Here is a 27,571-nt window from a genome sequence, read left to right on the forward strand (position 1 = left end):
CATCGTGAGCTTTAGTTTCTCATATATAAGATGTGGTAAAAGTAGGGGCACCTGGGTGGCTCAGTCAGTTAAGTGTTTGCCTTTGGCTTAGGTCATGCTCCTAGGGTCCTGGGATCGAGTTCCACAGGGGGCTCTCTGCTCATCGGGGAGCCTGATTCTCCCTTTCTCTCTGCCTGCCACTCCCCCAGCTTGTGCTCTCTCTCTGTGTCTCTGTCAAATCAATCAATCAATTTTTTTTTAAGTTAAAAAAAAAAATGTGGTAAAGGTAATCCACCTCATGAAGAAGTTGTGAGGATCAAAGAGGTGATGGATAAGAAAGCACTCTGAAAACTGGAGGATGGTATGTTGTAAAGGGTTAGCAGCAAGCAGCACATGGCAACTTTGTGCTGCTTACATTAGCAGTTCACATATAATTTTGAGCATCATTTGCTATATTAAAGTCACCAAATTAGATTATATTGGGGATACAGATTTAACATAGTGGCCTCGTCTCATAACTGACTCCCTCAGACAGCTAAAGAACAGGTAATAATACGGAGCATTTCTAATAATGGGCTCTAGTCTGGCTTCCATTCTCATTCCCCTGAAACAGTGTTCCCTTGGTAAGTTTCCAGGGGACAGTCACATTGGTCCATTCACTGGCTGCTGTTCAGGCTTCATATTGTATGACCTCCCAAACTGCACTAGAGGTTGTAGAGACAAGTGAATGAGTTTGGAGTCAGCCTGCTTGGGTTTTCATCCTAGTTTATCTTGAGTTAGCTGACTTTGAGTTTCTTTGCCAGTTTTCTTACCTAGGAAAGGGGAAGAGAAATGCTTCCTACCTCAAAAGGTTGTGCTGATTAAATTTGATCATGTATTCAAAGCCCTTCACACAGTACCTAGCCGTATTGGGGTTTAATAGATGTTAGCATTTATTATTATTGTCTTTGTCACTCTTGAAACCCTTGGCCTCCATGACATTCCATACTGTCCTGGTTTCCACCCCCATACACATTCTTCTGGTCATTCCAGTTTGCTTATCCTCTGTCTGGCTCTGAAATGTTACTGTTTCTCCAGGCACATTGTTTCTTCCCAGGCAGTCTCACTCACACCTATGGCTTCTGTTGTCCTCCACACTCTGATGACCCTGAAATTCATATCTGCAGTCTGAACCGTTCCACTAGGCTCTAGTCTTGTCTGTCTTGCTGTCAACTTCCCCTGCCCATTTGAGTGTCTTTCAGACATCTCAGACACAGCTGGACTTTTAATCTCCTCCCAAAACTGGCTTCTCTTCAATATAACCTGTCCTGTTTAATGGCACGACCATCCACCCCTCTGCCCAAGTCAGAACCTGGAAGTGCTTCTTGATAGCTCTTTGCTCTTATCCCATATCCACACCTGTCAGTTTTATCTCCAGATTATTTATATATATATATATACACACATATATATACATATATATATTTAAGATTATTTATTTATTTGACAGACAGAGATCACAAGTAGGCAGAGAGGCAGGCATTGGGGGGGGGGAAGCAGGCTCCCCGCTGAGCAGAGAGCCCAATATGGGGCTCTATTTCGATCCCAGGACCCTGGGATCATGACCCGAGCCAAAGACAGAGGCCTTAACCCAATGAGCTACCCAGGCACCCCTCCAGATTATATTTTGAATGTGTCCATGTCTTTCCATTTCTCCTACCACCAACCTGTTCAGGCTACCATCATGTCTCACCTGGATAATTGCAGTAGCCTTCTAACTGTGCAGTCACTCACACTACCCAATCCATTCTCCACAAAGTGGCCAGAGTGAATGACCTTAAAAAAAAAAAAAAATCTGTTTTTTGTTTTTTTTTTTCACACTGCTATCTCTCCATCCTTATGTATCTCCATGACTTGGTAGCACTCTTGGATAAAGACCAATCCTTAATGTGGCCTACAAAGCCCCTTGTGGTCTGGCCTCTCCCTACAACTTCCTGCTCTCTCTATTCCAGTCTCACTGCTTTTCTTCACAGGGCCCAGAATACACCCTGCTTCCTTCTGACAGCCCCTTGTTCCTGCTCTTCTCTCTGCGTGGAATGCCCTCACTCCCTTTTGGCCTAATTAACTCCTCCTCAACCTTCAGGTCTTTACTTGGATGTCTCAGGGAGATAGTAATAGAATAGGTCATGGCCCCTCTTCTATGCTTTCACAGACCTTCCATTTGAAGCTTTTTTGTGGTTTTAACTTTACATTTATTCATTTGATCATCTTCTTAATGATATCCTGAGACCTCTAATATTCCATAAGTGTAACCTAGTCATGAACCATGGGACATTTTGCCCCTCATTGTGTCATCACTGAGCACATCATTGGTATGGGGGAGATATTTGTCATATGAATTGCCAGGGGTGGCCAAGAGATATGATGTAAGTGAGGCTTTTCCCTGCCCTTCTCCATATCCTTCCCTTAGCAGCCACTGTGGCTGCAGTTACTGTAAGTGGCAGAGAGGAGTAGTTTCCAGAGATTGGGTTGCTTTGGAAAATTGCCTGCAAGTGTCCAGGCAAGAAGTTAAAACTTTGTCTTCTTCCCCTAAAGGAAATAAGGATGACCCAGAGTTAGACTTCTCTGTAGGTACTGGCCAGACAGGAACAAACACTGGAGAGAAAAGCAGTAGAGGGAAGAATGAGTTTAACTACTGTAGACCAAACAAATTTGAATTGAAATCTGACAAATTTCATAAGTTTGTTTGTTTGCTTGCTTAGTGGGGGAGAGAGGGATAGAGAGAGAGAATCTTATGCAGGCTCTATACCCACCACAGAGCCCAACACGGGGCTTAATCCCACAACCCTGAGATTATGACCTGAGCCCAAATCAAGAGCCATATGCTTACCTGACTGAGCCATCCAGATGCCACTATATTTTAATTTATTACGGAGAGGGAGAGAATGAGGAAAGTGCATGGGGGGAGGAGGGGCAGATGGAGAGAGAGTCTTAAGCAGACTCCATGGTGAGCATGGAGCCCAACACGGGGCTCAATCTTAGGACCCCAATATCACAACCTGAGCTGAAACCAAGAGTCAGACCCTTAAATTACTGTGCCACCCAGGTACCCCCATGTATTTGTTTTTTAATATTTTATTTATTTATTTTAAGTATTTTCTTTATTGGAGAGAGAAAGCATGAGCAGGGGGGAGGAACAGAGGGAGAGGGAGAAGCAGACTCCACAAAGCAGGGACCCCAATGTGGGGCTTATTCCAGGACCCCAAGATCATGACCTGAGCGAAGGCATACACTTAACTAACTGAGCCACCCAGGTGCCCCTGTTTTTTATATATTTTAGAAATCTTTGAAGGATAACATTAACTAAAGATATACATAAGTAGAGTGTGGAAAAAATGGCTTACAAAGTATCTTTTACTTATGGGTAATTTTTGGTAGGGAGTGGGTTAATAGGTTGGTGATTCTCCAAGAAGTTAGAAATGAAATTTGTCCTCTGGAGGTTAAATACTTAGATCTACATGTAATAGGAGTGTCATGTGGTCATTAAGAGCACAGACTCAAACCAGATTGCTTTGGTTCACATCCTGATTCTGTCATATTTATTAGCTGTGCATGCTGGACAAGTTACTTACCCCTTCTGTGCTTCGTTTCTTTATCTTTTTTAAAGATTTTATTCATTTATTCGGCAAAGAGAGAAAGACAGCGAGAAAGGGAACACAAGCAGGGGCAGTGGGAGAGGGAGAAGCAAGCTTCCTGCTGAGCAGAGAGCCCAATGCGGGGCTCAATCCCTGGACACGGGGAACATGACCTGAGCCAAAGGCAGCTGCTTTGGTGCCCAAATTTCTTCATCTATAATATGGAGAACTAACCTTCTGCCTAGTTCCTAATGTTATCGTGGAGGGGTAAATGAAGGAAGTCCTTTGTAGTATTGGGTAGGAATAGGGCTTCACAGGGAGTCAGCACTCATGAGTGTTAGCCATTTTGTTACTAGCTACTAGGGAGCCACATGTCTCTCAGAGCTGAATAATATGTGAATTGGTGATAAGTATCTGAAGAAGTAATGCTATTTTTTCCATTAAAAATTAGTTGAGGAAGCCTGGGTGGCTCAGTTGGTTAAGCCTCTGCCTTTGGCTCCCATCATGATCCTGGGGTCCTGGGATCAAGTCCCACATTGGAATCCCAGCTCAGCGGGGAGCCTGCTTCTCCCTCTCTCTCTGCCCCTCCCCCTGCTCATGCTCTCTCTCTTACGCTCTGTCTCAAATAAATAAATAATGTTTTTAAAAAATGAGTTAAAATCCAGTGAAGTGTTGAGTGGCCAGATAAAAATATTGAATCTGGATTTGGTCACCAGAAGGGGGTTCTTTAGTGTAAACAGGGTTGGTTGGGCTAACGCACTTGTGCCAGAATGAAATTTCTCTCCGTGGCTGCTCATCTCCCTTTAAGTCCATGCTCACAGAACAACCTTCTGATGCCTAATTCAGATTCTTGCACTTCTTGATAACTGGAAGGGTCTGGAGGTGGTAACTGTAAGATGATATAGGTGTTCTAATTTCAAGTATGAATTCATAAATGGACTATGGAATTGATAAATGGTTAGAGCCATCCTAGATTGTCTTCACCTCTCTGGGTACCTGTTTCTGGACCTCAGAGGCCAAAAATGAGGCCTGAATTAGGGTAATGCTAGCCTTGGAAAGGTCCCTGGGTGATCAGCCAGTCAACCTTTTTCTGACCACAACCCTTCCTTGTGTCTTCAGTATTGGCGAACCGTTGTGGAATTTTTTTTTTTTTAACCTAAATCTTTCCTTTTACAGAGGAAGAAATTGAAGCCCAGAAAGGTTTAATGGCTTGCCACAGATCACATAACAAGTCTATTTTTAGCCAGGTCAAATTATCAGGTCTTTTCTTTCAGGCCAGGGTTCTTTTCCTGGCATCACCTGGAGATTTATTAAGGTATCCAAAGCATTTATTTTCCAGTGCAGCCAAGAGAAGAATGTCTATGTAAACACAGTTTTGGACACTGAATGTTGGACATTAAGTTGTATCACAGAGCAACAGTAGATGATTATCTATAAGGGGTCACAACCTCATTCTTAAGTGCTTGTAGCCCATACAGGCAAATTTCAGCTGATAAAATGAGCAGCTCAGTCTCTACTGTTGCCTGAGGATGAAGCCATAGTTTGCTGTTTGTGAACACTAACTGGCCAGCAAACTTCAAGTGGGCATATCCGCAGCCAGTGTAGACTTGAGACATTCAAGGAGACAAACTGACCACTAAAGACCAGCACTGTCTTTGGTGTTTTAGGTTTTATGTTCCATTTATTATGAGCCTCTGGTTGCTTCAACACCTCTGATAACTCTTCACTGCCTGTGGGTGACTCTTTCACCTGACAGACCTGCCTCTTAGTGATCTGCCCTAGCCCTCTCCCACCATCCCAGCCTCCCCTCTGATCACCTTTCACATGTGCCCTGCTCTGCAGTTTAGGGACCATACTGTGTTATGCCTCAGTGCATTTGCACATGTTGTTCCATCAGGCTGGAATGCCTCTTATCTGCCTGGTAATCAGCCTTTAGATTCAACTGATACATCTTGTCCCCTGTGGAAGAGCCTCACCAAATCCACCCTGAACCTTCCCCACCAAACAGAGGAGCCTTTCTCCTTTGTTATTCTCATATCTCCGTTATAGTTCTGTTGGTATTTGTTTACACGTCTAACATCACTCCAGGTCTGGAGCCATATCTAGTTCGTCTTTGTATCCCAGAGCTTAGCAGAGGGCCCAGAGCAAAGTGGGTGCTCAGTGCTTGTTAGGCAAATGGTGTTTTTGTCAAATGACCACCTTTCTCTTTGGACATGTGGATGAAGCCCTTTCGGTATGCATCATCACCATCTCTTTGCTCTGCGGTTTTCTCCTAAGCAAGAGCTTTCCTTCTGAAGTAGGAGCCTGGAGACATAGGCAGACCTCTGCCTATAAATGTCATTACAAAGCCTAAAACCATCAAAGCTCAAGGGATGGCATGGCTTCTGTACTATGGCAGCTAATTTGCCTTGTATTTTTCCCCCAAGGGCTAATAGAATCCCCTTTCCCTTGGGCAGTACTGGAGGGTGCTAACAAATGCTCTTCCTCCACATTCATCACTATTACCAGGAAAAACTTCCCAAGTACCTCAAACCAGATTTGAGGACAGTTTTCTTCTCTCTGTCAGTCATCTTCTGTTCATACCTTCCTGAGACTGCTCTGTAGTGATCCAGCTTAGATCGGAGGGTGCTCAACTGGGCCCCCCTCAATAGTACTGACTCTTACAGTGGCTTCAGCTGTTTCTGAAATTGGCTGATGTCAGCACTTGTGTTTTGTTTCAGTTCCAAGGGTGGCCTTGCATGAGATGACCCTATATGCTGGAGCCATCTTTTCCCACCGCATCCTGAATACCACTATAATGTCACTGAAGAAGAAAGAGAGGCAGCTACTGTGGGGTTACAAATGAGTAAGAACAATACCAGGAAGGTGAAAGTCCCCAGTGAGCCAAAGGTTTACAAAATGTAAACCTCCAAACATTTATTTTTTAAGCTCAGTCCACAATAAGAAGGCGAACAACCTACCTGAATCGTTTCCTCATTTGTAGCCAGGGGTAATAATGACCTATCCTGCTTGCCTCTCAAGGTTAATGTGAGAGAAGAATGAAATCAAATGGAAGAGCCCATAGGGAAGAGTAAAGTAGTGGATTCAGTCTTCAGTGTGCATCGGGGGCTTGTTTAAAATGCGGATTCTTGGGCTCAGTCTAAGCAATTCTTACTATAGGTTTCCGGGTAAGGCCCTGAAGTCTTCACTGCCAACAAGCTGCTCCCAGGAGTCTGAGGCTGCTGTTCTCTCAACTACATTTCAGAAATACCCTGCAAATGAAATAGCAAGTGTAAAATAGTTATTTGAGGCAACTTTACTGTCTTAAGATCTGGAATCCAAGGACTTGGGTTAAATCCCAGCTCTGCCAATTCCTAGACCCGTGACCTCGAATCACAGCCTTCTCTGTGAACCTTAGTTCCTCATATGTGAAAAGGAGATGGCAACCTCAACCCCACAAAGTTCTGAGAATTAAGTGAAAGCATATATGAGCAAGCCTATCTCAGTGCCTAACTCATAGAACTTAGTCAGTGTTTTGCAGAGTGGGAACTAAGTGTCCACAACTTCTGGAATGTGGTGTCATGTTAACAAACACCCAGCAAAAGATAATCCTTGGCATCCGACTTAAGTGTCATGGAAATCTGGATAGAACCTTAGAGATTTAGTCCAATCCTTTGATTTACAGCTCATCGGCTTGAAACTAGGAAGGGAGGATGGGAAGCCCAAGATGCACGAGGGTACCCAATCACATGAAATGTGTTTAGTTTTTAGACAGAAAATTATTTCCCAGTATACTGAAAAAAGAAAAAAAAAAAAAAGAAAAATCTTCGTGACATAGTAGCAGAACCACTATTTGTAACTTTTTGGAGAAACCTGGTAGAATGCGGGTAGTACCCAAGTATAATGATTATTTGATCCACACCTGCCATGTACCAGGGATCCATTAACAAAATATAGTGGAAATGGCTAACTGGCTCAGTCTTCAAAAAGGAGGAAAAAGAAGTCCTGGAAAAAGCAAACTCATAATCCTTTTGACTTGACTCCCTCATCAAATCCTAATGGAATTCTGTGGAATTTTGCAGATGATAGACTAGGTGGACAGGGAGCACTTAGAAAAGAGCCCATCACTAGGATTCACCAGTAGTGAGTAAGTCATGACTTCATGTTTTCACTGGGTTGAAAGTCATGAGACCCTCTCTTGACTGCCACAAGACATTTGGTAAACTCTTTCATGATCCTGACAGTAAGAATATGGGCAGGAGACCTAGAAAAATCAGATGCAGGAATTCAACACACCCAGCAGTTTGGGGCTCTATACTGGAGAGGTGGGATTCCTAAACACCTTGCTAGGTAGGGCTCATGTTGAGGAAAAGGCATGGGATTTGAGGTCAGCAAGGCAGCTTTTAATCTCAGTCTTGCACTTCCCAGCAGTAACCTTGGATGAATCACCTAACATCTCTGGGCTTCCCTTACCCGGTCTGTGCTATAGGTAGTCCTCATGAGGTTGTTTAGATGGTGAGTATAAAAACCCTCTGTAAACTGAAAATGCGTTATAAACATTAGTTAACATTGTCATTCTAGTATTGTAGTTGCTCATAAGGGGGTTCCTGAGTCATATGTTTCGTAGTGGCCATCTCTGGATGCAGGGCGAGCCTGGTATGGGCCTCATGTAGTTTGATCTGATACTAGACAGATACAGGCTCAGAGCTCTTCCTGCGTGTGGTGCTTAGGGACACATCATGGGAACTCTTCCCAGAGGTGATTGAGTGCTCTGGTGAAGTTAGACATGGAAAAAGGAGGAGACAGCCACCAGCCTGAAGATGGAGGAGCTAAGACAGCAAAGGCTTGGGCAAGCCTATGTCACTGGGTCAGGAAGTGGAATGGGGCAGGAGGTGGCCAGAGCCATGATCCTGCTGGGGAAGCTGAAGAAAGAACCCCAGGAGGGGCTCAGTCAGTAAAGCGTCTGACTCTTAATTTCAGCTCAGGGCATGATCTCAGGGTTGTGGGATCAGGCTTCTTATCAGTGGGGAGTCTGGTTCTCTCCCTCTTCTTCTCCCTCTTCCCCTTCCCCCCACTCCTGTGCATGCACTCCCTCTCTCTATATTTATTATAAATAAATAAATCTTTAAAAAAAAAAAAAAGAAGAAAGAAAAAGAAATAGCCCCAGGAGTCTTCAGTGCAGTGCACACAGGCAGGCTTTGTCTTTGGACAAGAGCACTTAGGAAAAAAGTGTAAGGAGGTATTTGTTCTAAATCTTGGAACCTCTTTTGGTTGTTATCCATTTATCTTTTTTTTTTTTTAAGATTTTATTTATTTATTTATTTGACAGGGAGAGAGAGACAGTGAGAGAGGGAGCACAAGCAGGGAGAGTGGGGGAGAGAGAAGCAGGCTTCCCACTGAGCAGGGAGCCTAATGCGGGACTGGACCACATGACCCCTGGACCATGATCCAAGCTAAAGGCAGACACTCAACGACTGAGCCAGGCGCCGCTCCACTTACCATTTTATTTTATTTTATTTTTTAAAAGATTTTATTTATTTATTTGACAGAGAGAGATCACAAGCAGGCAGGGAGGCAGGCAGAGAGAAGGAAGCAGGCTCCCCGCCGAGCAGAGAGCCTGACGTGGGGCTCAATCCCAGGACCTGAGATCATGACCTGAGCCGAAGGCAGAGGTTTAACCCACTGAGCCACCCAGGCACCCCCCACTTATCGTTTTATTTTTTTTTTAAGATTTTATTTATTTATTTGACAGACAAAGATCACAAGTAGGGAGAGAGGCAGGCAGAGAGAGAGACAGGAGGAAGCAGGCTCCCTGCCAAGCAGAGAGCCCGATGCGGGGCTCGATCCCAGGACTCTGGGATCATGACCTGAGCGAAAGGCAGAGGCTTTAACCCACTGAGCCACCCAGGCACCCCCCCACTTATCATTTTAAAAAGCAGCACTTAAGTGTAAGAAAATAATGCAAACAGTATCAAAATGGTAGAAAATCAATGCTGTTTTTATCTCTGCTGATAGATGTCTCACTGCTTGAAAGGAGAAACTGATAACCAAGTAGTGGGGTCTTTCAGATGTTCTTTAAGGATTGTGCACATTGAGTTTTTAAATAATGGAATTATAGTGTACACTCTCTCTGACACTTGGATTTTTTATGTAACACCTTACCTCATTATTTTTAACAGCTGCATAATATTCTATAGTGTGCTTATATAATTGTATTTAGCCCACTCCTATTTTTTTTTTTTTAAAGATTTTCTTTATTTGACAGAGAGAGAGAGTGAGCACAAGCAGGGTGAGCGGGAGAGGGAGAAGAATGAGGGGCTCAATCCCAGGACCCTGAGGTCATGGTCTGAGATAAAGGTAGATGCTTAACTGACTGAACCACCCAGGTGTCCCGAGCCCACTCCTATTAATAGACGCACGACTGTTCCTAATCTTTTAGTATTAAACAGTGCTGGATATATTCTAGCTCATTTGTAGGAATATTTCTCTGGGCAAGATTTCTTTCTTTTTTAAGATTTTATTTATTTGAGAGAGAGAGAGTGAGTGCATAAAAGTAGAGGCAGGGGCAGGCAGAGGGAGAAGCAGGCTTCTGGCTTAGCAGGGACCCTGATGACACAAGGGGTGGGTGTAGAGAGGGGGGCCTCAGTCCCAGGACCCTGGGATCAATGACCTGAGCAGAAGGCAGATGCTTAACTGACTGAGCCACCCAGGAACCCCTTCTGTGCAAAATTTCTATCAGTGGAATTTCCAGGACTCCTGTTTTAGAAAGATGACTGCTATAGTCATGTTGAAAGAGAGGAGGAGGGGCACCTGGGTGGCTCAGTGGGCTAAAGCCTCTGCCTTCGGCTAAGGTCATGATTCCAGGGTCCTGGGATCGAGCGCTGCATCAGGCTCTCTGCTCAGCAGGGAGCCTGCTTCCCTTCCTCTCTCTCTCTCTCTGCCTGCCTCTCTGCCTACTTGTGATCTCTGTCAAATAAATTAATAAAATCTTTTAAAAAAAAAGAGAGAGAGAGAGAAGGAGAGAGGAGGAGCAGAGACTGATGGTCAGAAAATGGGGGTGGCAATGCTCACCTTTCAAGGCTCAGAAGCTATAGAGTCCCCAGAAGCTCTCTTCCTTGGATGGAGTCCTCCCGACCAATAGAGGGCCCCACACAAACACAGTTTCTTGGGCTTCAGATAATCTAACCAGAGCTGCCTTCTGAGGGGAGGTCCCCGTGATTCATTCATTCACCACTCCTCAGCCGAGTGCTCACTTGGGTCTGCCAGCCTTGAAGGCTATTGCCTTCAGCCTCTCGCATCCCATCTGGTTCTGAAGAAACAGTTTGCTGGGCTCCTCATCAGGTTTTGAACTTATGAAATGTGCTGGAGATTAGTACTTCTCCTGCCATCTTGTCCTGTCCGTAACTGCCAGTCCAAGGATCCTTGCAGTTGCCTCTGTCATCTGTAATTGCTGAATCCTCTGCCAGATGCTGTAGGGACCTAGACGAGCAGCTTTCCACCCAGGGCCAGTATCCAAAGGCAGGAGGGGGAAGTATAGTCTCCATTGTGACCTTTCACCTCCCAGTTCTGGTGGTTTAGGCCTTTGAAGTTCGCCTTGAGGAACCACGCACTTGGGTCTGAGTAGCCAACAGCTTATCACATCTGGTGATCAGTCCTTCAGTGGTTCCTCCTGAAGTCTGGGATTTATGGAGGTCAGATGGATTCCACCTAGGAGGGGCTTCCGCTCATGACATGGGAGACAGCTGCCCCTCTTTGAGGGGGAGGCAGTTTTCCTAGCATTCAGAAGCCCTCACACTAGTTCCCCACAAACCCGCCCACCCACCCAGCGAGTCCTTTGTAAGCAGAGTGGGGGGAATAGAGAACGCCTGCAGCCTCCTGCTCGCATTCCTAGACACCGACTCACTGCGCCCGCCGCCGCTGGAACAGCAGAGCTGTGTGAAATGTCAAGAGGAGTTATGCTCATGGGCTCTCTGGCCCCAGTCTCTTTGTGGCTTGCATTTTCTTCCATCTGTACTCTGTTCATCAGATGGAAATCAGAGGGTGCAATTAGAAGATAATTTGCTAGTTCCAGACTTAATTTGGGGCCCCCTTCTGGCCTGATCAAATTACAAGGGAACATAATAGATTTTTGGTGAGAAATAGTTGGCTCTATCACTGGGAGAAAGAGAGCTCCCAGCTTTCCAGCTGGACAGGCCTTTTGGTATCCTGTGTGTTGTTTACCCTTTCTACCCTGCCCGACATCTTCTTTTGCTCCTGTGTGACCCCCAGGTTGGGATCCCAATCACCTCAGAGCTGGCTCAAGAGGTTTAAACTCAATTTGAGACCCAAGGAAAACAGGGAGCCCTCTGCAACCTCAGAGAGTTGACAAATGTTGAATCCGGAAGCTATTTAGAGACATATAACCAAGGCCCAGACAGAGTCTGCGACTTGCTGAAGGCCACATAGCTAGCCCATAGTGGTAGTAACAATAGTCTTAATGATATTAGCAGCTAACATTTATCAACCCTTAATGTGTTCCAGACTCTGTGCCAAGGGCTTACACACACTGCATTGTCGCATTCAAACCCAGACAGTCTGGCTCCCGGCCCAGACTGGGCTCCAGCATAGCGATGGTGGAGCTCAGTATAGAAACTGTGGTTCGAATCCTGGCTTGTCCTTTCACTTATACAACTGGGTGGCCTCATACAAGCAATTTAGACTCTGTACTTCAGTTCCTCCCTCTGTAAAAAGGGAGAAAGAGTTGGAGAGGAGAAGGGAGTTGGGGGAAATCGGAGGGGGAGATGAACCATGAGAGACTGTGGACTCTGAGAGACAAGCTGAGCGTTTTGGAGGAGGGTGGGGGTTTGGGTGAGCATGGTGGTGGGTATTAAGGAGGGCATGTATTGCATGGAGCACTGGCTGTGGTGCATAAACAATGAATCTTGGAACACTGAAAAAAAAGTAAATTAAAAAAAATAGGGAGAAAGTATAGCACCGACTAGTGTAGGTTAAAATTCATTTTTAATGTATGAGTGGTGTGAGCAGGGCTTGGTGTAGAGTGAGCGCCTGTCCAGTGCTTACTCCCTGCTGGCTGCCTCTGGGTCTGGAGTGTGGTGTCTGTGTGCTAGTAGATAGATGTGGCTGAGCTCTGCACACATGCCAAAAGCTGGTCTTCAGTATTAGGGGCAGTTAACAGAGTGGTTGAGTGCCTTGGCTACAGCGTGGAGGATGGCAAACTATAGCCCCTTGCCTGGTTTTGTATGGCCTGTGATTTTTACATTTTTTAATGACGGTGGGAGGGGAGAAAAAGAATGTTTCATGGCACATGAAAATTCCATGAAATTCAATTTTCATTGTCCACAAATAAAGGCTTATTGGAAAACAGCCATGTCCATTTGTTTATATTTTATATATGGCCAGTTCCGCACTGCACTGACAGATTCTGTATTTGTGTAGGCCTGCAAAGCCTAAAATATTTGTCTCTGGCCCTTTAGGGGAAAAGTGTCTTGACCCCTGATCTACAGTCACACTGACTAGGTTTGAAACCCAGCTGTGGGGCACCTGGGTGGCTCAGTGGGTTAAGCTGCTGCCTTCGGCTCAGGTCATGATCTCAGGGTCCTGGGATGGAGCCCCACATCTGGCTCTCTGCTCAGCAGGGAGCTCTCTGCTCTCTCTGCCTGCCTCTCTGCCTACTTGTGATCTCTCTGTCAAATAAATAAATAAAATATTAAAAAAAAAAAAAAAAAAGAAACCCAGCTGTACCACTTACTAGCTGTTTGTCTTCAGGTTATTGATATAACCCTTCCAAACCTCAGTTTCCTCATCTGTTAAGTGGGATGATAATATCTACCCTGTATATTAGCAGTTTAAGTATGATAGATAACAAGTGGGGAGCACTTAACAAAGAGCCTGGAACATACTAAGTGTTTAATAAATGGTATCTTATAACAGGGTTTAAACACAATCTCTCATATCACATTCATTGTTACCTGTGGGCCCAATCAATAGAGGAATGGAGAAAGGTTCCCTTGCAACCCAGCCACCACCTTTGCCACAGATTTTCCTGTCACGGTGACAGGGTGACTTCAGTAGAGAGGAATGTGTGCCTGGTGAGAGAGAGCTGCTGTTACTCCCTCAAGTCCAACAGTGAGGTCTGGACATATCCCACTCCAGCAGCCTTGCTTTCCCCCTCACAGTCCTGCAGGCAGAGGAATAAGGGGCTTTCTCAGTGGTGGGCTCCAGTTTGGTCATCCCCTCAGCTGTTACTCTTCTGCCAGGCCACCCTCCAGATACCAAGGCACATCATCCCCCAAGACACTTGTCCTCCATCATGCCCCATTTTTCAGTTTGAGAAGCCTGGTTGCCATGGCACAGCGGAAGAAGCACCACTGCCCCCTGGGGCCAATGGATGGCATTCTAGCAATGAAAGACAAAAGTGAGAGAGGTTAACGGGTGACCTGGGCTCCAGTTCCTGCGCTGTTTCCAACTTGAAGAAAGGCTTTGAGGGAGATATTTCCCCTTAAAGAGTCAGAATGAGCTCTGGCTGTGGAGCTCTCATGGGGGCCTACATTTAAATCCCAGCCCTGAGCGCCTGGGTGGCTTGGTCAGTTGGGCATCTGCCTTCCACTCAGGTCGTGATCCTCCAGTCCTGGGATTGAGCCCCGCCTCGGGCTCCCTGCTCATGGGGAGGTTGCTTCTCCATCTCCCTCTGTCCCCCACTCACTCTCTATCTCAAATTTAAAAATCTTTAAATCCCAGCCCTGCTACTGAATAATATTTTGGCCTTGGGTTAGTTACCTAATCTCTCTGAACCTTGCTTTCCTTGTTAATGGAGATAATTCTCACCTTGGAGAAATAAGAGAGTGCCTTACAGGGCTTGCTACTTGGAGAAAAGTCAGGTGTCAGTTAAAACTCTACATCTCCTTTCCTCATGCTTAGCACAGCTCTGCCCAGAAGTGGAGTGGCAACCCACATTGGCTAGCTCTGGGGGCTGTCCCCAGGCCAGGCAGAGGAAAGGGAGGAATGGGGACCTAGCGCCAGGACCCAGTAGATACCAGCCCGGAGCACAGAACCTAGAGGGCAGCTCTCTAAACCTGGCTTTCTGGTCTCTAGACCTGCCTCCCCTGCCCAAGAGACCCTCCACCCCGGCTTTTGGGGGTGGGCGTGGCTTGGCTTGGCATTGGTATCCTGTGCTTTCCTTCATCTCTGAGCAGAACGACTATCCTTTGGGCGGCTCCTCAAGCTGGGGACACTCGGAGGCAGATGGGCTCCTTTTCTCTCCCAGCAGTGCCCTTCCCCAGCTCAGGGGTGGACGCTCAGCCAGTCCTGGTTATTGTCTGCGGCGCTAGCCTGCAGCCTCCCTCCAGCCCAGCTCCACCCCTTGCCTGCAAGGTCTATTTCCTAATAGCTGCTCCAACCACACACCTCGGTTCCGCGAGGAGCCCCTCCTCTTCCTCCCTCCCTCCCTCCCTCATCAGGGGAGGGACTGAAGGAGAAGGCTAACTTGACAGCCGCGCTTCTTTCTTAGCTAGTCACCGGCCCGGCCCAAGAATCCCTGTATGTGTGTAGCCTCTGCAGAGAGGTGTTTCTCCCGGAGTCCCAAGGGTCCGCTGGAGCTTCTGAGAACTGGGGAGGAGCCGTCCCAGTCATGACCCCCTGCGGGAATCTGCTGGGGGGCAAGTGGCCTGGAGTCCTCACGCCCCTCCGGCTTCTCCGGAGGGAGAGGTGAGCCCTGGGCAGCCCGCCCACAGCCAGAGGTGCCGGGAGCCCTGGGCCTGTCATGGTGGCCGTCCGCAGCCAGTCTGAGGCACTCCCAGACGGGTTTGCAGCTGAGCTTGTTTATCTGGTGTGGGAAGAAGATGGGGAGTTACTTGTCCGTCCCGGCTTACTTCACCTCCAGAGACCCCTTTCGGTGAGTTGGGCTCTGAGTCCCCCTCTCCATCTCCTCTTCTGGCCCCTGGTCCTGAGGGGAGGGCCGAGGTCTCCCTGAACCTGCTTCTCAGATTTCACTTGTCCCTTCACCATCGGTATTGTCAGGCAGAAGCTAGCAGAAGCTCTTCCCAAGCAGAATAGGCCTGGTGAAGGCTTCCACCATGTTCTAGGAATGGTGAGGTGGGGGATATGCCCAGATGGAAGCTCCTGGGGAACTCCGGCTCTTCTTCCTTCCCAGGCACACCTGGAAGAGCCTCCAGAAGATGCCGGTGACCCTGCCTGTTCTTACTGCTTCCGGGGGAAGAGCACAAATAGGGTGCTTTCTTCCAGCTTTCACATGTCTTACCTGCAGCCCGTACTGTCTGCCAGGAATTTGTCCCAACAAACAGGATAGGCAGGTTTTGTCAAACAGCATGGAAGAAGCTGGCAAGGCCTGGGTGTGGGCAGCCTGGTACACAGTAGGTATTCTATAAACGTTTTTTCTGTTAATGGCAGGCACATTTGCCTCTGGCTCTGAGGGCTTCTAAGCTCCCAGGTGAGTACAGTTGCTAGGGAAAGGCCTGGGCAGGTGCTTCCAAGACTGGGGCAATTGGTTTTGGAGTGTTCTGAGCTTCTGCCTACCACCCCCCCCAACACCACCCCACGCAGGCCAGGTCCCCAAGCCTGAGACCTCTGTGGGCCTTTTTCGGTAGGGCTTCTCGAGGGAGATGTAGAAACTTTCTACTTCTGACCTGCCTTTCTTTGCTTCTGCCCCACCCTACCTCCAACAGAAACTCCCCAGGGGGTTTCTGGCCCTCAGGGTCCCTCCTGAATGGAGCCATTCCTGGGCAGGGTGGGGCTTGTTTTCATTCTTCGGGAGCAGCCTGTTGTTCCTAGGGCTGCCTCCCCCTCACTAGTGGTCCTGGTCGACCTCTCCCTTTTGGCTTCCCCAGCTCAGCTCCATGCCCAAACCTCGCTGCCAGGATACTAGTCAGGTGGCCATGCCCTGAGCAGAAAAGCAGAACACCATGCGGTTTTCCGGAATTACTGGACCCTGGTAGAGTGGTGGGAAGCCTTTGGATTTGGGGGAGGGGGAAGGGAACCCGTCCTCAGTGCTGACTCTTCCAGGCATTCTGCTAGGCACTTTTTTTTTTTTTAAGATTTTATTTTTTTATTTGATGGAGACCCACTGAGAGAGGGAACACAAGCAGGAGCAGTGGGAGAGAGAGAAGTAGGCTTTCCACCGAGCCGGGAGCCCAGTGTAGGGCTCCATCCCAGGACACTGGGATCATGATCTGAGTCAAAGGCAGACTCTTAACGACTAAGCCACCCAGGCACTCCCCCACACCCCCACCCTCGCTAGGCACTTTATCCTTTGATTCTCTCAAAGCCTGTTGGAACTATGTATCCCCATTTTACAAAAGAGGCAACCACTTTCAACAGAATTAACATGTAGGGGGGGGTGTCTGGTCAACTTTTCCCGTCTTCCTGAGTTTGTTTCATCCTTCAGGAGGCTGCATCATCCTCTGTTCACACCTCCTGCAAGGGCAAGTCTCAGATTTGCTTTTCTCTCCCAGAAGAAAGAGTCCAAAAAGGGGCCCCATAGTTTGCCTGGCGCATTGAAGGGATGGCAAAAAATTCTTTTCTGAAGAGCAAATGGGAATTGATCTTGAGTTTAGGAGTAGGTTTTACCATGTGGAATCAAGATGCCAAGTGTTTGAAGTAGCCACTAGTTTAGACCAGGGCTTCATTAATCCTTTTACTCTTAATCCTGGAAAGGCAGCTTGGGGGAGGGGTTGTTCCCTTAGGAGCAAGGAATGCCGTGCCCCTTTTAATCTCTGGGACCTGGACACAACTCAGGAGCTAGAACAGATAATGAACTCTCAACCTGGACCTTTTGAGGGTCATGCCACCAATGCTGGCCAGGTCTACCTGTTCCTTGCCTTGCTCTCTCCATGCCTCTGGGGAACTGACTACCTTCTCTCTGCCCCAGTTCTTGTTTGCCCAGCTGGAGTCAGGGGTGTACTAATTCACTTTAGCACCCCCCCCCAATCATCCCCAAGTGAGAGGCCACATTCCTGGAGCCACTTCTGAAGAGATAGCCCGCATGCAGGGCCCTGTGCCCCATAGGAGGGATCACCCAGACCTCTGCTCTCCCAGGTATCATTCTAATCAATCACCACTGTCACTGGTCAGAAAACTGCTCCCACTATCTGCCTCCTCCGTTATTACAGGGCATCCTCAAGGGCTCCTCACTGACCAGGGGCCAGTCCTCTCCCTGGGCCTCAGTTTCCTCTCCTGCAGAGCATAGGGTTAGACTTCCTGGGCTCCTGAACACAACCCTTGACAGATTCCGTGAAACAAATTAAGTCCTTGACCCCAAGTATCTGGGGGAGTACAAAGTCCACAGGAGTTCTAGGACCGTGGTTGCAGGAAAGTGACGCAACCAAATTCCACGGGGACATGATCAGGCGTGACAATGCACGAGGGAGGGATGAGGGAGCAAGGAACGAAGAATGTAATTTCTGTATCCTGTATAACCCTGCCTGACAGACTGCACTCAGCAGAGTGCATGGTCTTCTCTGCCATTGCCCCTCATGAAAGGGGGGAGATACAATTATAGGTGTGCTCCCAAGTAAGAAAACGCTCAAATTGGAATTTACAGAAGAGGTAAATTAAGCAGTGACTTTTGTTTATGTTTAAAGGACTTTTTTCTTACAGAATTTCACTTAATGTCCAACATTGACTTAATGGATTTGATTTACACATTGTCTCTTGAAGAAAACAAGTACATCTTTGTTTTCTAAAGCAACCCATGGTTTGTTTTTTTGTTGTTTTTGCAACCCATGTTTGTTTGTTTTTAAAGATTTTATTTATTTGACAGAGATCACAAGTAGGCAGAGAGGCAGGCAGAGAGAGGCGGGGAGGCAGGCTCCCTGCAAAGCAGAGAGCCTGATGCGGGGCTCCATCCCAGGACCCTGGGATCATGACCTGAGCCGAAGGCAGAGGTTTTAACCCACTGAGCCACCCAGGCGCCCCTGCAACCCATGTTTAAAGGGAAAAATTATTCTTAACTCTGCCCAGCTTAGCAGTAACATTGGCAGCTGCCTTAGGTCCTCTAGGACTCTTTTTATCTGGAAAGTGAAGGACTTAGATCAGGTGAGTGATTTCCTGTAAGTCCGCAACTCATGTGGCTCTTCAGAGACACACAAGCTTTTTTCCACTTTTTCCTCATCATGAAGGCTTTACCCTGAAGTGTGACTACATGCATTACTTGAGTCTACAGGTTTCCTGGCTTTTGGTTGGAACTGAATCAACATACTCTGGTAATGCTTATTTCTTGCTGATCAGAGGCTCATGTGTTTGGTTAATTTTTTTAAAACTGGTAACAACATACTCCATAATAATTACAGCTTCATTGACAGCCTGTTTCAGTCTACAGGTTCTGCAGGAAGAGGAGTAATAAAAGGTTGTAGGGGACTGAGTTCTGATGGTCCAGTGTCACTAGGCCCCTGTTACATCTGCCCTTCTGTGCCTGGGGGAGAGTTGGCATTCCTGGTCACAGTACCCTCAGGCTGTGACAGAGAGACCTGCCCATTTCCCCTTTTTAGCCCGTCAGAGCTCAGAGGCAAGGGGCTGGAAACATCTGCTCTCCAACAGTCTGTTCATTCAGGAGGCTAAGGATGCGCATCCAACCAGGCCTTTACCAGGACATGGGAGGGCTTGTTCTTTAACCTTTGTAAATACACTGTAATAGTGGCTGCTTCAACCACATAAGGTTGAAAATTTAACCTGTAAACATTTGGTCTGAAGAATGCGCATGTGAGTGAGGGCTGGGCTGATGTCTTGTCTTACTTGGCTTCTCCCAGCACAGAGAAGCCTTGCCTGTTTGGTCTTGCACATCGTAGATGCACAGTAACTATTTCCCAATTGATAGAAATTGATGATAATCAATTGCTTTCTAACTAGTTTGATAAATAATTCATTTTATGACTTTCTTTACTTACAGAAGTCTGTTTGGTCATGGGCCTGGGTACAGATCCATACTGCTTAGGCACGGAGGGAAAGGAGTCTGCTTGCCTTTGCCCTTGTTCTCAAATTAAAGAGGGGAGGGAGGGAAATGAACATTTACTGGACACCGGCCTGGGATCATTCTAGGCATTTGTACGTAATTCTCATAAACTCATGAGGTTTTATCATCACCAGTGCACAAATGAGGACACTAAGGCCCAGATCATGAAATAACTGGCTTGAGGTGACACAGATAGTAAATGACAAAGAAGGAATGTAGACCCAGGTCTTGAGTTATTTGTGAGAATCTCAACCTGATTATCTTTTTTTTTTTTTTTTAACTGTGTGTTCCCTGATGACTCAGAAGTCCTGAGTTTGGGATCCCTGGCAGGATTGGTTGGTGGAGCATGTGACTCTTGATCTTGAGATTGTGGGTTCAAGCCCCATATTGGGTATAGCGAGTACTTAAAAATAAAATCATTAGGAGCACCTGGTGGCTCAGTGGGTAAAGACCTGACTCTTGATTTCAGCTCAGGTCATGATCTCAAGATCCGGGGATTGAGCCCTGCATCAGGCTCCATGTTCTACAGGAATCTGCTTCAGATTCTCTCCTTCTCCCTCTGTTCCCCCACCCCACCCTACAACCCGCTCACCCGCTTGCTCTCTCTCTCTCTAAAATAAGTAAATAAGGGTACCTGGGTGGCTCAGTGGGTTAAGCCTCTGCCTTCGGCTCAGGTCATGATCCCAGGGTCCTGGGATCGAGCCCCACATCAGGCTCTCTGCTCTGCAGGGAGCCTGCTTCCTTCCTCCTCTCTCTGCTTGCCTCTCTGCCTACTCGTGATCTTTGTCTGTCAAATAAATAAATAAAATCTTTAAAAAAAAATAAGTAAAATATTTTTTAAAAAAGGCCTTAGTTTGGATCTGAACTGCTCACTGAACTGCCCCCCAAGTTTCAGTTCACTTGGCGGCTACCCGGGCCCACTTTAGTGCTTTGGGAGAGGAATTTTGGAGGTTGCCCTTAGTGCATGTGGACCTCTTGTGATCTCTCCTGGCTGGAGGGTTTCGGGTCTATTCACTCTGGTTGGTTGGGAGAGGGTGTTGACCAATGCCTCAGACCTTGATTTATAGCTCCACTACTTCTAAGCTGGATGCCCTTGGGCAGCCCATAGCTAGGGCAGATTTTGACTGTCACTTGAAACTTTAAAAAAATTGAAAGCTGGGGAAAAAGCCTTGGCTTTGGAGAAATATATTGTGACCATGGCCTCCAAGAATCTGAGGGGGGATTTTTTGGAGTAGTTCCTTAAATTTCCAGAGTGTATTTTAGGTTCTTAAAAAGGCAGAGACTGCTGGGGAACACATAGCTGTGGACTAAAGGAAGGAGAGAATCATTGTGCCATTTAACATTCAGTACTTGTATTTAAAGAAAAACCTCATTATGTGTTAACCCCCAAAGGGACTTGAGCTCTCAGGGCTCCAGACTACCTTATTTTCACAGATGCAAATCCTGAGGTCCAGCTTAGTGAATGTGCTGCATTACTCTCGTGATGCAGTCTGGTGGAAATGGCTTCATGGCCAAGTACACACAGGTTAAAACTCCAGCTCCATCAATATGTATTAGGCGACTTTGCAGATGTGATTTGACTCTGCTTTTCAGTCTCTGGTCTTAGAATAGGGATAATCCTGTCACCTTGCAGGATGTGATCAAGATTAGAGATGGTGGAAGTAAGGCACCTCATACAGTGCCCAGAATACGGTTGGCATTCAAGTAACAGGTAATAGTAACTCTCCTTAATTTCTAAACTAGAACTCTAAGTCTACCACTCCAGTGACCTAAGAACCAGTTGTGACAAAATAGCTTAGGGACCCACAGCCCTCCTATCAGCTGTTCAGCTTCCTGTTCTTCAGATACCTGTGACAGCCAACTTTGACTATATAGCTGGCCATACCCTCCAAAGGCATTTCTTGACACAGATGTGTGCATTGGTGATGTCGTTCTCCAGGCAGGTGTTCTTCCCAGAAGCCTGGCGTGGCTCTGGCTCTGTCCGGCATGTCTGCACTCGTTTCTCTCCCCACTCTCCTGGGCCTGGCCAGGGCTACGCGCAACAAACAAAAGCAGGATATTGGCAGTGGAAAGGAGGACGTGTTCTGGTACTCCTGTGCCCTGCAGCACACATACCATTGAGAGGGTGTAACAGGGCCCAGGCCTGCAGTTAGGTGCAAATACATGTGCACCAGCTTTTCTCCACTGCAGACAGCAGAAGGGCAAGACCTGGTGACCGTGAGCCACAGAACGCTTGTGCTCCCATCTAGACTGCCTGTTCTTGCCACTCCCACCATTTTCAGTTTGGAAACATCTGCCAAGGGCTTACTCTGCTAGGCCTTTTGTTAGGTGCTGAATCTACCAACAGTAAATGGGACTGCTCCTGTCCTCAAGGAGCTCACAATCTAGTGAAGGAGAAAGACTGGTCAGAAGCTGGGAGGCAAGAAGGAAGCCCCTGCTTCTAGTGCTGGCCATTTGCTAGGCTTCTCACAGTCATTCAGAACTGGATTTAATGTCCTCACTGCTACCCTGAAAGTAGGTGGTGTCGTCATTTTAAGATGAGAAATGAAGCCCCCAGCCCAACATCAGTTAGGTGGTAAGTGGTGATTCTGAGATTTGAACCTTGGGTCATTTAGGGAAAGACCTGATACGCACAGGATTAAGGGGAAATGGGGTATAATTACCTCATTTTACAGATGGGGAAACTACGCAGAGAGAGAAAGAGCCTTGTCCAAGGGCAGGTAGCTCCCAAGAACTTGAACCAGACCTCATTCTTCCCAATTCAGAGCTCATCTTGCATGCCTTTTACACTGAAAGAAATTTTAACTGCTTGCCCAGAACAGAGTCTTCCTCCACCACCTCCTATAATTCATGGTTCTGATTATACACCATTTTAGGTACTGCATACCCATACTCTTCATGCTATACCCAGCTCTCAAGTCCTTGAAGTTCAGCATCCAAAGAACAAGAGGAAATGCTATAGGATGGGAATGACTGATGGCAGAAGCCATCGGAGTTGAGCACCCAAAGGGAACTGGACACTCCATAAAGAGAAATTCTCAGGGTCCTGCTTCTCTAGACCTCCCTCGCTTGGTTGCTTTCCACAGCTGCTTCAATGCCTTCCTGTCTCCCTCCTCTACCTCCTGCAGTGCCCGGAAGTGGTAGCACCCACGGTGACCTCTCACCTTCCATTGTAAAGTTTTGTTTAGACTTTCTCTTCCCTAACTCTTTATAAGCTCTTGGAAAGTGGAGTAGGGAAATTTGTACATCTATCTTTTCTATCTTCAGTGCCTGCCAAGTCACTGTAACAGTACACTTGCTTTGCTCTTCACAGTTTGCAAAAGGCTTTCCTCATATATTAGCTCACTTGATCCTCACAGTGCTCTTTGTACTAAGATGCTGTTGGTCACATTTTGTCAAGGAGGAAAAGCAAATGAGAGAAGTTGCCCAGAGCTACCCAGCTAGTGGAGGAAGTGGCAAATAATGTTAGCGGCTAGCATAATTATCATCTTTAAGAGCAGTTAACACTTGCTGAGTTCCTCCTGGACGTAACCTTTTGTACAAACATCTGTATAGTTCAGTATGGGTTATTTCATTTTCACAGTAGTCCATTTCACAGATGAGGAAACTGGGTCAAAGAAGTAAGGTAACTTCTCCAAGATGACATGAGTTGGCAGGGTCAGGATTCACACTAAGAGGTCACTCCCTCCTGCCTCTTAGAAACAAGGATGTGGCCAGGGTGGGTGGTACAAAGTCTTGACAACAAGAGTAGATTCTTCACTGGAAAGATAAAAGATATAAGATATAAGCAGGCCAGGAAGCCCTTAGCTCTGGGTCCTGGGAGGCTCCGAAATGAGGAGGAGCTTATCTTCTGTACACTTGGCCAGAGAACACACTCAACCTGGCTGAGGGGTGGAGCTTTACAACCAGGTAACTTGGAGGAGAAAGGAGCTGTGGGTCTAACATGTGTCTCACAGTGCTAATGGAATTTTGTCCCCCACAGTTATTTTATTTTAAAATTTTTCAGTTATATAGAAGAGTTGAAAGAATAGTTCAAAGAATACCTATGTATCCTTCACCTAGATTTGTTAACTTCAAGCCCTTTTTTCTTTAAGTATGTACACACAGACATGCACACATACAGTGTATTTTATTTTTGCTGAACTATGAAAAACTAGGTTGTAGATAACTTTCACCCTTATTCTAACAATGTTTCTTCTAAAAATTGTTCTATATAACCAAAGTATCGTTATGACACCTAAGAAAATAATAGTAATTTCACAATATAATCTAATGTATAGCCCAAATTCAAATTTCCTCATTTGTTCCAAAAATGTCACTCATGGCTATTTTGTTTTTCAGTCCAGAATTGAATCCTAGGTTTAAGTGTTGCACTTCGTTGCTGTGTGTCTAGGCTTTTTAAATCCCTGTACCTTTATTCCTTCATGACATTAACTTTCTGGAAGAGTCAAGACCAGAAGTCTTACAGAATGACCCACATTCTGGATTTGCCTGATTGTTTCTTAATGCTTAACATAATTTTTTCACAAGAGTGTTAGATCAGTAATGGTGGTAGTGGTGGGTAGGTTTTTAAACAGAGGTGATTTTTGAGCTTTTTTTTTTTTTTAAAGATTCTATTTATTTATTTGACAGAGAGAGATCACAAGTAGGCAGAGAGGCAGGCAGAGAGAGTGGAGGAAGCAGACTCCCTGCTGAGCAGAGAGCCTGATGCGGGGCTCGATCCCAGGACCCTGAGATCATGACCTGAGCCGAAGGCAGTGGCCTAACCCACTGAGCCACCCAGGCGCCCCGTGATTTGAGCTTTTAAAAGTTCATCAAGATATCTGTGTAGACCAGAGGTTTTTAACTGGGTCCATGACTTGGTTTCAGTCCTTGACACACATATACATATACACACACACACCACACACACGCCCCATACCTAAATAATATGCATATTTTCAGGGTGCCTGGGTGGCTCAGTGGGTTAAGCCTCTGCCTTCAACTCAGGTCATGATCTCAGGGTCCTGGGATCGAGCCCCACATCGGGCTTCCTGCTCAGTGGGAAGCCTGTTTCTCCCTCCCTCTCTGCCTGCCTCTCTGTCTACTTGTAATCTCTCTCTTTCTGTGTCAAATAAATGGATAAAATCTTTTTTAAAAAATGCACTTTTTCCCTGTGTGTGCCTTTTTCTGAGACTTCTTGACCTTTGTTAGATTCTCTTAAGGGCTTGAAGACCCAAAGAGGTTAATGTCTTCTAGGTGAGGCAGGCAATACAGAACTGGTTTCTGGGATCTTCTTCACTCTGAATCAGCTTCCTTTGAGGGGATAGCAGTAAACCATAACTTTCCCCCATCCTGGCTTTGGATCAAAGAGAGGTCTGTCCATTTTGTTGTTAAACCTGGGAGCCAGAGACAGCCTGTGTAGCGTGGTTCCAAGGATCCAGAAGAATTTCTTGCCTCATGCCTTTCAGGTGTTCAGAATGCCAGGATTCCCTCACCAACTGGTACTATGAGAAGGATGGGAAGCTTTACTGCCACAAGGACTACTGGGGGAAGTTTGGGGAGTTCTGCCATGGATGTTCTCTGCTGATGACAGGGCCTGTCATGGTGAGTGAGTCCCTCTTGGTCATCAGAAGTCCATTGACGGCACCTCTGGTGCCCCATGGCCTTTCATCTTCTAATCTTCCATCAGCCAAGCCTTCTCCTTTTATTTCTAAAGTCATTTAACAAATGTTTGTTGAATTCACCAGTTAAGTGCCAGGTAAGATCTTTCCCTTAAAAACTTAACAGTCTGATTTTGGATGTGGATGGGTGGACAGGGAGGAGACACAGTACAGTGCAGTGAAGGCCTCAAAGGAGAGCATCACAGGTTGAGGAGGATACACTCACATTGTGTGCAGAGAATCAGAAAAGGAGACCCTGGAGTGGCATGCTAGAGAGAAGTTCCACCTTCCCTACCTGCTCCAGAAAAGGGCTTTAAGCCTAATCACAGATTTGCCAACCCTGTGTTGGAGGAACTGTGCTTTTCTAGTGGGGATGATGACTTCTGGTGACTTGCTTTCATGGATTAGACCAAAACATTTTGTAATCTCAGAAATGATAGAGAGGCACCAATCTGACTCGTCCACTGGATGCTCCTAGGGCAAGGAGTGCAAAGGTAGATTGTGACTGGGACCTGTACATCCTTGATTGAAGGTCACCTCACCTCCCCCTACCCTCTAGCGGTGACGTCTGTCATCTGTCTTCCCTTCTCCCTATCTGCGAACAGGTGGCTGGGGAGTTCAAGTACCACCCAGAGTGCTTTGCCTGTATGAGCTGCAAGGTGATCATTGAGGATGGGGATGCGTACGCCCTGGTGCAGCACGCCACCCTCTACTGGTAAGGTGGTGTCCATCCTCCCCCTGCAAGAGTGGCCAAGAGAGAGAAAGGTGGCAGTGTGGGTTGGGCAGAAACAGGAGCATATCACAGCACTGGATTCCTGTCATTCCAGTGCCTGTAACCACCTCTGTAATCTGTAAGCAAGACAGTTAACAACTCTCTGCCCTCTGTCCTCACCTGCTGTGAGAATAATGACACTTGGCCCTGGAGTCCTCCGGAGGGAGAGTGGCTGGGAAGATGCTCTCAGAGAAGGATCCCAGAAAGTTAAAGGCAAAAGCCCCTTAAAATTCACTTGGTCCAATTGCCTCAATTGACAAAGAAGTCAGGCTGAGGCCCTAAGAGGGGAAGGGGGCTTGGTTCTCACTGTGAGTCAAAAGCAGAGCAAAGAGAACCCCAGGCCATTGCACCCACATTCCCAGCCTACCCTAGAGACCCTGGGCTCCTCATTCTGAGCAGATAAGGATGGTAATAGTGGGAATGTGGGTACTATTGCTTGAAGCCACATGGTGCAGTAGTTACTGGGAGCTTCCAGGTGGGGCCCAGGATCTTAGCCCCCTTTATGTTCCTCTTCCCAGTGGGAAGTGCCATAATGAGGTGGTGCTGGCACCCATGTTTGAGAGGCTCTCCACGGAGTCTGTTCAGGACCAGCTGCCCTACTCCGTCACACACATCTCCATGCCAGCCACCACCGAGGGCAGACGGGGCTTCTCCGTGTCCGTGGAAAGGGCCTGCTCCAACTACGCCACCACGGTGCAAGTCAAAGAGTGAGTACTTTGAGGACCCCTAGAGCAGGACTTGTTACACAGAGCCCTTAGATGGAGCTCCGGGGTGCGGAGTTCCCTTCACCCCCATTTCATATCTTCTCCTGGAGCTCGCTATGCTGCAACCCCACATACTCTTCCCTCTCACTAGGTTGCTTCCCACCAGATACCAATGCCAGAACGGCTCACCTTTCACATGTCAAGTTTCAGATCATGTTTGTTCTTTGAAATTATCTGGCTTGAGTATGTGTGTTAGTTTATCATCTGTCCTCCTGATGAGTTCCTTCTGGAACTTAGTCTTGTTCAGTATTGCATGCCCAGGGCCTAGAATGGTGCCTGGCATGTAGTACATGTTCTTTGGTTATTGTTTTGTTGGTTGAGTAAATGGAGGAAGGAAGAGAAAAAAGTTAAGACTTCATCCTAGGTCCAGGCCAGAGACCAGATAGGGAAAGAGTCTTTGTTTGTCTAATACCATTAATGAGGCATCTGTGGCTGCCAGCCCTGTAAATAGTAATTGTGTGTTTACTGTGTGCTGACCACCAGGTGCTTGCAGTATAGGTGAGAGGTATGAAGGTTGGGGGAGTCATCAGGAAGTGATATCTGCACTCAGACCTCATTAGATGAAGAGGGGAGGCTGTTGTGTTCAGTGCAGAGGTGGGAGTCTGTGATTGTGTCTGGTATAGATTGGGTGGTTGGGAATAGCCCGAAGGGGGGCTATTAAGACAGATAGGGATTATGAAAACTCAGGAGGTCTTTTGAGGGATAAGCAACAAGGTGATGCAACCCGGTTAGTGTTCTAGAAGGATTGCTGGGATGGATGCTGGATGGGAGAGGCGCAAGCCTGGTATTGTAGAGACCATTTAGGAGGCTATTGAAAGATCAGGTGAGAGGTGTTGGTAACTGTGGTTGATGAAGTGAAG

General features: G+C 46.8%; 1 protein-coding gene across 2 annotated transcripts in view; it reads left to right on the plus strand.

The window, feature by feature from the left end:
- LIMK2 (LIM domain kinase 2) overlaps positions 1-27,571 on the plus strand; it is a 60,234-nt gene that overhangs the window by 18,594 nt on the left and 14,069 nt on the right. Inside the window, exons 1-4 of one of the 2 annotated variants that reach the window (XM_046024450.1) lie at positions 15,061-15,462; positions 24,984-25,119; positions 25,781-25,890; positions 26,466-26,654. In XM_046024450.1, the coding sequence (XP_045880406.1) occupies positions 15,410-15,462; positions 24,984-25,119; positions 25,781-25,890; positions 26,466-26,654 (488 nt within the window). In that variant the 5' untranslated portion in view covers positions 15,061-15,409. Of the gene's footprint in view, positions 1-15,060; positions 15,463-24,983; positions 25,120-25,780; positions 25,891-26,465; positions 26,655-27,571 lie in introns of those variants that run through there. The other variant, XM_046024449.1, reaches the window with a different exon arrangement.

This window comes from Meles meles, chromosome 12, assembly GCF_922984935.1.
Source record: "Meles meles chromosome 12, mMelMel3.1 paternal haplotype, whole genome shotgun sequence".
NCBI classification, from domain to species: domain Eukaryota; kingdom Metazoa; phylum Chordata; class Mammalia; order Carnivora; family Mustelidae; genus Meles; species Meles meles.